The sequence below is a fragment of the Chrysochloris asiatica genome, unplaced genomic scaffold (assembly GCF_000296735.1).
Source record: "Chrysochloris asiatica unplaced genomic scaffold, ChrAsi1.0 scaffold00019, whole genome shotgun sequence".
Lineage (NCBI taxonomy): Eukaryota > Metazoa > Chordata > Mammalia > Afrosoricida > Chrysochloridae > Chrysochloris > Chrysochloris asiatica.
The window spans coordinates 27,390,032-27,401,117 of NW_006408537.1; the positions used below are offsets into that span (position 1 = coordinate 27,390,032).

Below are 11,086 nucleotides of genomic sequence, written 5' to 3' on the forward strand. Positions count from 1 at the left end.
ATTTCCTCATATCTCTTCTGGCTGTAGGGTGGCTCAGTGGAATCCATTTTATTAACACCAACAATTAGCTGTTTCACACCCAATGTGTAAGCCAGAAGGGCATGCTCACGGGTCTGCCCATTCTTAGAGATACCAGCTTCAAATTCTCCAACACCAGCAGCAACAATCAGGACAGCACAGTCAGCCTTTGGAGAAAAAAAGACAGCTATTAAATCAAGGCACTTCAAAATTGGTTCATTCTTTATTAATTTTGAAGTGCCTTGATTTAAGAATGAACCTAACTGTTGTCTAAAGATGGTTTTGTAGGCTTAATTACTAACTATAGAAGCAATGAGACCCAGCCATTGAGCACAAATTAGGTACAATCATACTAGCCCTAGAGTTTTAAGACTACAAACCTGTGAGGTTCCTGTAATCATGTTTTTGATAAAGTCTCTGTGTCCTGGGGCATCAATGATGGTCACATAGTACTTGCTGGTCTCAAATTTCCACAGGGAGATATCAATGGTGATGCCTCGCTCACGTTCAGCTTTCAGTTTATCCAAGACCCAGGCATACTTGAAGGAGCCCTTCCCCATCTGTAATGAGTTAAAAACAGTAAATACACAGTAAAATCCAGTTCAAAAATTTCTGCCACGATTTGACAAAGTGATTACTAGTGGCTAATACTAGGTAGCTTTACTTGAATATCAACATTACAATATGTGATTTATCAACAGCTAATTTCCCATTATACCTAATATTAAATGAATCCTTATTTTCAGGATCTAAATGCATTTGGTGTGAATTAACCTTTTTGTTATTGCACTTACCTCAGCAGCTTCCTTCTCAAATTTTTCGATGGTTCTTTTGTCGATTCCACCACATTTGTAGATCAGGTGACCAGTAGTGGTTGACTTGCCGGAGTCGACGTGTCCAATAACGACAATGTTGATATGGGTCTTTTCCTTTCCCATTTTGGTTTAGGTTTTGCGATGGTTTTCACCAACACCTAAATTGTGATTGAAAAAAAAAAATCTCAAACTTTACAACCACGGTCTAAGGCTTAAGTGGAGGCACGATGCAAACTCAAAGGTCAAATTCCAAGGAGAATTACATTCAGTGCCAATCTGGTTTAAATAAAGTCTCCACCCACCAAATGTGGGGGAAACTCCCAACGCAAAAAAATAAAAAGCAGAAAAGAGAAACAAAATAAAAAATCTCTCCAACCTTGGAAAGTCGTGCCCCAGGTGGCGGGCCAGGGGCCGCTGCACGGCATGGGGAGGCCCTTTCCTTTGTGTGGGTGACTCACCCCCCGCTCTCCCGGGCCGCGGCGTCCTCCATTTTGAGTTCCCTGCAGCAGGGCCGGGGAGCGGCCATCTTTCCGCGCACGCAACTGGTGCCGCCTGGGCTGGCCTGCCGGTCACCGCGAAGCAAGCCTGGGCACCGAGCCGCCCACCCAGCCTCCCGGGGCGAGGCTCTCCCCGCGGCCCGACACGATGGCCGCGGATGCCGGCCCCCGCCTCGCCTGGCTGAAAGCGCCACCGACATGTGAGCGGGGACAAGCGGCCGCCGCCGCCCTCGGCGCTTCGTAGCCTCCACAAGCGGATCAACCAACGCTACGTGGCCCGGTCCCGTCGAAGTACTGTTCCATGTCCTCTAAACTACGTCGGCTATTAGTTCCCAACCGTGTATGTAACGAAACTTATACTCTTACTGAGAATAGTGCGGCAGACGCGAAAAGTAGGTGCGGCCGGATTCGCACGCGTAGGCCACGGCGTTCAAACCAGGCCTTAACTCAAGCACGAGGCAATGAGGTCTTCATTTAAGCGCCAGGCCTCGAGCTCTCCCACCCACTTACAACCCGAAATTCGGGGTAAGAACATCGGAAACTAGCTCAGGTTAAGTAGATTAAGGCACGCGAGGGGCGCAGCCCACTGAAAGAGGTCCGGCCTACGGAAATCAACCCAGCACATACCTGTATCCTGGCGGCAAACCCGTTGCGAAAAGAACGTTCAGGGCGGCTGCGGCACTTATATATGGTTCTCCCCCACCCTCGGGAAAGGGGCGGAGTCAGCACACGACAGCACTTCCCAGTTTACCCCGCGCCACCTCCACCAGGCACCGGTTCAATTGCCGTCCCTTCCCCCACTTTTAGTGGACTGTGGGCGAGGAGCGATGAGCCTGTGAATGGCACCTAACGTCTCGCGCATGCTCCTCTGGTCCCCGACGGTGACGAGAGCTAGTGAGTGGAAGGCGGGGACGCAAAGATCCGTCGTTTCTATGTTTGTGGGGGTTTAGCGACGGTCCCTAGGATTACCAAAGACAGAGGCGAATCCCCCTTTCGTATAAAAAAAAGTTCCAGCTCAGGGGTAGGGCGGTGAAGAGGCAGCCTTGAGAAGACGTTCAGAATCTTCCCCTTGCCATTGCTGACTTCACCGCAAAGGCAGTGTCAAGATTGGAGTATCCTCTCCTTTCGCCATTTGCTTCCCGTCCTTCGCCTGGTCATTTCCTAGGACCCCGGCAAAACCCTGGAGTCATTCTCCTCTGGCCCCTGGGTTCCCCCGCCGCTGTCTCCCGCACCCATCCAGGCAGGAGACGGATCTAGGGCTGACTCACTAAGGATTCTAGTCGAAGGATGTGCGTCTCACCCATCTGCTTCTGGGCGCTGCCCTCTTAGCTCTTTTCATTCAAAGTCAGCTCGTTTATCGAAGCTCGTTTGTCCCGACTCTGCCCCTCCCGCCTTGGTTCTCCAGATGTCCAGTTTTTTACAGTTTAGAAAACGGTGTGTCAGTATCGTGATACATTTTCTCCCACCGTGCCTTTGATTGCAGGCATGAGAAGTCAAAAGAAGAATCATATTCAGTCTTTCCACATGATCTCATGTAGAAACTAACGTCTAAAGCACCGACTATCAGATCCACCCAGTTTCTTATCCTCAACACTTAGTGCAAAATCACTGCTTCTCAAAAAACTGTTCTCTTGAAATAAATACCTTCATGTTCTCTTTTCCTGTTGATTGTAACTGTATGTTAGCATAAATTAAGGGCGAGATTGGCTCTCATTTCAGGCCCTGGGAAATGCTTCTAGGAGGAAAGAATCTTTCTTTTTAATGAGCTAATTACCGGATCATTATGTCTCACCTTCCATTACTGCCCAAGTTTTGGAACCAACCTATTTACTATTCGAGTCCTGATATGGTGCTGCGGGTTAATGTGCTGAACTGCAAAGTCAGTTTGAACCGTAAGGCTCAAAGCACACCAAATGCTCCTCAGAAACCTTATACAGGGGTCGCTATGAGTCAGAACCGACTCCTTGGCACTTAACAACAACATATGTCTGGGACTCCTAATGTGGCGCTGTATGATATGCAGTGGACTGCTAATCGCCAGGTAAGCAGTTCAAACCCACTAACCACGCCTCAGAAACCCTACCGACTGGACAGCACTTACAACAATCATTATAGTTGTCAAGTTCGGTTGACTCAGCGAACCTGTATGGGGTTTCTAAGGTGCAGAGGGTGGATTTGAACTGTCCATCTTTCTAGTTTGGCAGTCTTGTTGTTCTTGTTATGTGCCGTGGAGTCGGTTCCCACTCATAGCGACCCTACACAGGGTTTCCGAGGCTGTAAATCTTTACGGGAGCAGACCGCCTCATCTTTCTCCCGCTGAACCGCTGGTAGTTTCGAACTGCTGACCTTGCGGCTTGCAGGCCGATTCGTAACCACTATGCTACCAGAGCTCCCTAGTTTGGCAGTCTAGTGGGTATTTTACAAAGCTACATCAGGTCTCCCCAAGAACTATGTGGTGGTGGTGGTTATGTACCGTGGAGTCCATTCCGACTCATAGCGACCCTGTTCAGGGTTTCGAGGCTAGAAATCTTTATGGGAGCAGAAAGTCTTATCGTTCTCCGCGGAGCAACTGGTAGTTTCAAACTGCTGACCTTGAGATTCACAGCTGAATTTGTAACCACTATGATACCAGAGCTCCTACAAGAACTATGTACCCTGCACTAAATGACTATATGACGCAATGTGGATGGCGCAAAACAGTTTTATGAAGAGGAACCCACAATCAAGTTGAAAGAGGAAAACTAATACATACAACAATTGGGTCTCTTTAATAAATGGTGCCGACAAAACTGGATATTCATTTGTATAAATAGGATCCATATCTCTTACCATATATAAAAATGAACTCTAGACAGTCCAAAGAATAAAACTTAAACTATAATGGTCATCAAAGAAAAAATAGGGGCAAACTTAGGAGTTCTATTAACAACAAAATTTCACCATCATCAAGTCAGTTCTGATTTATTAGATGCCATCAAGTCAGTCTGACTCATAATGACCCTGTACAGCGTTTCCAAGGAGCAGCTGGTAGGTTTGAACCACCAACCTTGTAGCTTCAGTCCAGTCAATTCTGACCCATAGGGACCCTGTATAGGGTTTCCAAGAAGCAGCTGGTGAACTTGAACCACTGACCTTACAGTTCAAATGACTTTGCAGTCTGACGCATTAGCCCACAGTGCCAGGTTCATAGTGACCCTGAAAGACAGAGTAGAACTGCTTCGTTCAGTTTCCACAGAAGCAGATTGCCTTTCTCCTGGGGTGCTGCTGGTGGGTTCCAACTGCCTACCTTTTGATTAGCAGCCTGATGCTTAACCCACCACACCATCAGGGATCTTTAGGTTTACTGACTCTAATACATGGCATTGAAACTTATAATTCTGTAGGATAAGTAAATGGACTGATTACCTCAGTTATCAAACCCTTGAGCTGCTCCTCAGAAACCCTATACAGGGTTGCTATGAGTCAAGCCAACTTGACTGCACTTAATAACAACAGCAGTACACAGCATGAATACACGAGGAAAGAAATCTAAAATTACACAAGCAGTGGAAGACAAACTAGACAATTGGGACCTCTTCAAAATTAAAACAACTGGAAAACTGCTACAGGCAAATTTGTATGGTGCTCAGTTCATTGTAGAATAGGGTTCTACTAGTCTAGCTTTCAGTTACTTCTTATAAGGCAAACATTGTTTTTCTTTTTAAATGAAAGAAGTTTTCTGGAATAGTCTTCCTATGTCTTCTTGTTTTACCAGTCTTTGTATATACAACTTTCTAAAATCAGGTTTCTCAATTTCTTCATAAGAGAGTTTCTAGCCTTCTCATTTTTCATTTAACTTTGAGAATTTGAATAAAAGAAACTAGACCAAGTAAAGTTTCCCAAAGAACATATCTTCTTGTCCACAAAAAACTTTTCTATAATGTCTATATTTCTGGCTCCTTTCCTTCCACAAATTCTTTTTCACATTGCATTTTCCTAATGCACTTACCTAATCATACATGTGGAATAAAATTCACTTGATACTCTAGTCCCTGTCTATAATAAGATAAAGATATAAAAAGTACCAGTGAAAATCAATTACAAGCAATGTTGTTAGGTGCTGTCAAGTTGTCTCCACTCATAGCAATCTTACACACAACAAAACGAAATGCTACCTGGTCCTGCACCATCTTCACAGTTGTATCACACTTGAACCCATTGCTGCTGCCACTGTACCAATCCATCTCTTTGGGGGTCTTCTCTTTTTCTTTGACCCTCCACTTTACCAAGCATAATGTCTTTATGCAGGGATTGGTCCCTCCAAATAATATGTCTGAAGTATGAGAGAAGTCTTGCCACCCTGTCTTCTAAGGAACATTCTGGGTGCACTTCTTCCAACACTGATTGGTATGTTCTTTTGGCGGTCCATGGTACTTTCAGTACTCTCCTCCAACACCATAACTCAAATGCATCAATTCTTCCATGGCCTTCCTTATTTAATGTTCAACTTTCACATGGGTAGGTCGTTGTTGTTATCTGCCGTGGAGTTGATTCCAACTCATAATGACCCTGTACAGGGTTTCTGAGGTTGTAAATCTTTACAGGAGCAAAAAGCCTCATCTTTCTCCCATGGAATGGCTGGTAGTTTCGAACTGCTGACCTTAAGCTTCGCAGCCTGATTCATAACCACTACACGACCAGAGCTCCTTATAGGTAGGAGGCTACTGAAAATACCATGGCTTGGGTCAGGTACACCCTTAGTCCTCAAACTGGTATTTTTGCTCTTGAGGACTTTAATGACATCTTGTGCAGCAGAATTGCCCAATAAAATATGTTGTCTGATTTCTTTACTGTTGCTTCCAAGAGAGTAGATTGTAGACACAAGCAAAATGAAGTGTTTGGCAACTTCAATTTTTTCTCCATTTATCATGATGTTATTTATTGGTCTAGTTGTGAGGATTTCTGTCTTCTTTACATTGAGATGCAATCTATACTGAAGGCTGTAGTCGTTGATCTTCATCAGTATTTTAAGCCCTCTTCATTTTCAGCAAACAAGATTGTATCATTTACATATTGCAGGTTGTTAATAAGTCTTCTTCCAATCCTGATGCCACACGCTTCTTCATATAATCCAGTTTCTCAAATTATTTGCTAAGTATGGTGGAAAAATATTGCTCTGGTGCATACTTTCCCTAATTTTAAACCATTCAATAGCCCCTTGTTTTGTTTGAACAACTGTCTCTTGGTCTCATGAGCACAATCAAGTATTCTGGAATACCCATTCTTCACAATATTATTCATAACTTGTTTTGATCCACATAGTCAAAAGCCTTTGCATAGTCAATAAGGCACAAGTAAACATCTTTCTACTATTCTCTGCTTTCAGCCATTTGATGTCAGAAATGATATCCCTACTTCCACATCCTCTTCTGAGTCCAGCTTGAATTTCTGACAGTTCCCTGTCAATGTAATGTTGCAGCCATTTTTTTAATCATCTGCAACAAAATTTTACTTGCATGGATATTAATGATAGTGTTAGATGATTTTCTCATTCTCTTGGGTCACCTCTCTTTGGAATGTGCACAAATATGAATCTCTTCCAATCAATTGTCCTGGTGGCTGTCTTCCAAATTTCTTGGCATAGCTCAGTGAAAGCCTTTTTAAGTGCTGCATCAAGTTTGTTGAAGTATTTCAATTTATATTCTGTCAATGCTTTGAGACTTGTATTTTGCGAGTACCTGCCACAGTGCAGCTTGGACTTCTTCCTTCAGTACCACTGGTTCTTGATCATAGGCTACCTCTTGAAAGAGTTGAACATTGATCATTACTTTTTGGTACAGTGACTCTGTGTACACATTCCATCTTTTTTTGATGATTTCTGCCTCATTCAATATTTTGCCTGTGGAATCCTTCATTATTACAAGTTAAAGCTTATTTTTATTCAGTTATTTCAGCTTGAGAAACGCTGAGTGTGTTCTTTCCTTTTTATTTTCTAACTCCAGGTCTTTGCACATTTCATTATGATACCTGACTTTGTCTTCTTGAGCTGCCCTTTGAAATTTTCTGTTCATCTCTTTCCTTCATTTTTTCCATTCACTTTAGCATTTCTGTGCTGCAAAGCAAGTTTCAGAGTCTCTTCTGACATCCATTTTGGTTTTTCTTTCTTGTCTTTTTAATGACCTTCTGCTTTCTTCATCATGTCCTGATGTCATCCCACAACTCTTCTGGTCTTCAGTCATTAGTGTTTAAATGCATCAGATCTATTCAGATAATCTCTAAATTCAGGTAGAATATGCTCAAGACTCTTGGTGTAGTGTTGTAGAAGCAGCTGGTGGGTATGAACCATGGACCTTGCAGTTAGTATTCCATTGTTTTTATCATATAGCACCACACCAGGACTACGGTTTTGTTAAGGATCAGCAAAACTGTACCTAATTCTTTGTTTTGTTTTGTTTTTATCAAGTAAATTACTGTACACCATCGTCTTTAATAAGACATTTAATAATGTGTTTTGTTATGTGCCATCGAATTGGTTCAGACTCAGCGACTCTGTTTAGGGTTTCTCAGGAGAGGCTGGTGGGTTTGAATCCTCACTTACTGGTTAGCAAGCCAGTGCTTATCCTACAGTGTCGCACTTCAAAAGGCAGTTTATTAAATGTTGTGGTACTGGCCTAGTCTGTTGTGGGGGATCTAAAATCGTTCAGCCCTTAGGAACGACGATATTATGCGTTAGCAGTAGACACTGGCTAGAAATCTTTTTCCTCAGCTCACATTTCTGCTCTAGTCGAATCCTGGGCGGAGGCCGGAGCAGGACGGAAAGCAAGTCCTGGGGGAGGCCAGTTCCTGAGCCGCGAGGCAGACGCAGGGCTGTTCCTCCCGCTCCCGGGGCTACGCTGCCTGGCCTAGTCTTACTATCTGAACACCTGTGAGTCGGGCAGGTGCCGTGAAGCACTACAGATGACGCCCTTTGGATGGGGGGCGGGAAGGGGAGGGGCGCTTAGGTCAGGCCCGCCCCCTGACACGCCCCCGGCTTGAGGTCAGTTTCTTCGGTTCTCGGACCGCGGAAGGAAGGGCTGTGGAGAGGTCAGAAAGTTCCACGTGGCTCAGGGAGAGGGTTGGTTTTAGGTAAAGACAGCAAGTATGATTTAAAAAAAAAAACAAACCCTTTCCCAAGACTAAAGTTACGGTTTTTAAACATAAACATCATAAACATAACACATTTTCCCCACTTTACAGCAGATACAGCATGCCTTTTAGAAGCTTGGAAGTTAAAATGGAAACAGTAACACTGTTGGTGACCTTTTTGGGGTTACAATCAAAAGTATTTTGCTTAAGATTTTCCTTAAACGGATTGTAATCATTGCAATGAAATGATGAGTGTAAAACTGATGTTCACTTATGTAAACGATCACTCAATTCACAATAAAAACGAAAACAAAAAAATTTCCTTAAACGTAATCATACCATTTAGAAGGGTAAACTGTAAAAATACAGTACAGTGCTCAGAGCTAGCAGAAAAATCACCAGTTCAGATACACCAGCTGCTCTATAGGAGAAATAAGTGGCCAGCAGTCTGCCTTGGAAACTTATGGGGCAACTCTATCTTACAGGGTCACTTGGGGTCAGACTAGACCTGCTTACAATAGGTTTGGTTTGTAGCAAGAAAAAAAAGGGGGGAGGGGGGAGGTTTATTTAAAAAAAAAAAAAAAAGGAATAGTTCCTAGGTGTATATGATTGTGATTCATCAAGCATTCTTCAGTATTGGCTAATCATGCTGCTATTGGACCTAATTGAAAGCAACTTTAATTACATTTTTCTGTGGCTTGCCATGTTTCCATCTTGCCTGTGCCAATTGAAAATGATTTTTAAAAGGGTATCTTAGAATATGATTAAGCCAAGAAACTATTTGGACTTGAGAATCCCAATGAAATGGCACTACATTGTGCCAAGCACTGTTCTAATACAGTATTTAATGAATGTAATCCTCCCACCCACCGTTTACAGAAGGGGAAGCTGTAGGCAAAAGAGTTTATTCATAATAAGCAAATACAGACATACATTCTATTTTAAAGTTCTGTTTTTGTACATAGTAAGACACTATACCACCTTGCCCTTTCCATTTGGTGTATGTTAGAAATCTTTTCCTAAGAGTATGTTAGGGTCCAGCACAGCAAAATTGGAACCCAGGTGGTCTGATCAGAGAACTAGTTGTAACCCTTACCAAAAAGCGTAATGAAAATAGCAGAGGCATTGGAGCCAGAAATCAGGGTTATTGTTCTCCTGCCTACAGAATCTGTGATAATAGTCAGCACTTCTGGATTTCTCATTGCATCTGTAAAATGGGTCTGCTCATTTTCATACCTCACAATTCTAAGATGACATGAAAAAAAGGGGTACTTTATAAATTAGATCAGATAATGTTTCTACAGTTTGTTTTTTTGAGAACCAACTGCCATCAAGTCAGTTCCCACTCAGAGACCCTATATTAGAGATTCTGACAGGGTCACTATGGGTCGGAACCAACTTCACAGCACATAACAGCAACCATATCTTTACAGGAACAGAAAGCCTCATCTCTATCCCACAGAGCAACACGTGGGTTTGAACTGTCAGCCTTGCAGTTAGCAGTCCAGTACTTATCCTATAGCACCATGAGAGCACCTTTTTAGAGACTGTGTGTCTTCATTTTTTATGCCCTAGGAAGCTAACTTGAATCAGTAAAGAAAATTAACTTCCCAGTATATTTATTTGTAAAAAAATTTAAATGGGCAATGCATATACATAGTAAAAAAATGTACAGAAGTTATTCAGTGGAATATTATTCTCACTTTGGAGAAAGGCTAAAGATATGTCAGGAAGACTTAGGAAACAAATAATATTTTTACTGTTTCCAAATCCAGTGCCTACTAGAATGAGTGTTTTCTTATTATGTATGAAGGAAAAGATCATCTTCTCTCAATCACTAGGCTAAAGATACAGGCTTTATAGATATGTAATTAGAAATGCTTTCCTAAAAAATATGACAGAAAATTAATTCTTTTTATGGCTTATAAATATTTCCCAAACACATGAGGACTGCTGTACTTTTTTGTTGTTGTTTCTTTCTTGGATTTGTTGTCGTTAGGTGCCATTGAGTTGTCTCTGATTTAGAGCAACCCTATGCACAACAGACTCCTGGTGTGGCGCTGTAGGATTAGCACGGGGGACTGTGAACCACAAGGTCAGCAGTTCAAACCTACCAGCTGCTCCTAGGAAACCTTAGACAGTGTGACTATGAGTCAGAACTGATTCAATAGTGCTTAACAACAATGTACAATAAAACAAAACACTGTGGCGTACAAGCTTTCAAGAGGGAACCTAGATCTAGAGGGCCTAGAGGAAGGTAGAATCTCCAGTGAGTTGTATTCAATCTGTCTAGGCTGGTCTGATGCAATGAAATGCAGATGAGTCTCTTGTGATACAATAGTCAATAACTGTTATCAGGACTGATTGTGAGGGTTGGAAATGTAAAGGTAGACGTTTTATAGCAAGGAGGGGAGTGATTAACTTTTCGGTCTAGGAGCGGAGGTCCCTAGGATCATCAAGGGAGAAGAGCAGAGAGCGGGACCCTACCCAGAGAAGCAGTGATGCCTGAAATGGAGGCAGAGATGATGATGTGGAGCGATGGAGCAGCTGGAGACTTTAAATCCAGAGAGGGAGAGTGACTGTGTGCTGAAAACCTGGGGGGCACGGGGGAAGGATTGCATGGAGGGGATTGTAACCATGGCAATGAGACGA

The 11,086-nt window shown here is 42.9% G+C and overlaps 1 protein-coding gene across 1 annotated transcript; it reads right to left on the bottom strand.

Annotated features, from left to right (window-relative positions):
• Window positions 1–2: 2 nt before the first annotated feature.
• EEF1A1 (eukaryotic translation elongation factor 1 alpha 1) lies at window positions 3–1,988 on the bottom strand (the record flags this gene model as incomplete). Its single annotated transcript, XM_006835790.1, has 4 exons — window positions 1,958–1,988; window positions 813–991; window positions 399–578; window positions 3–185 (listed from the first exon to the last, which is right to left on the bottom strand). Coding segments are annotated over exons 2-4 (507 nt in total), but the record flags the coding sequence as incomplete, so codon positions are not given.
• Window positions 1,989–11,086: the final 9,098 nt, after the last annotated feature.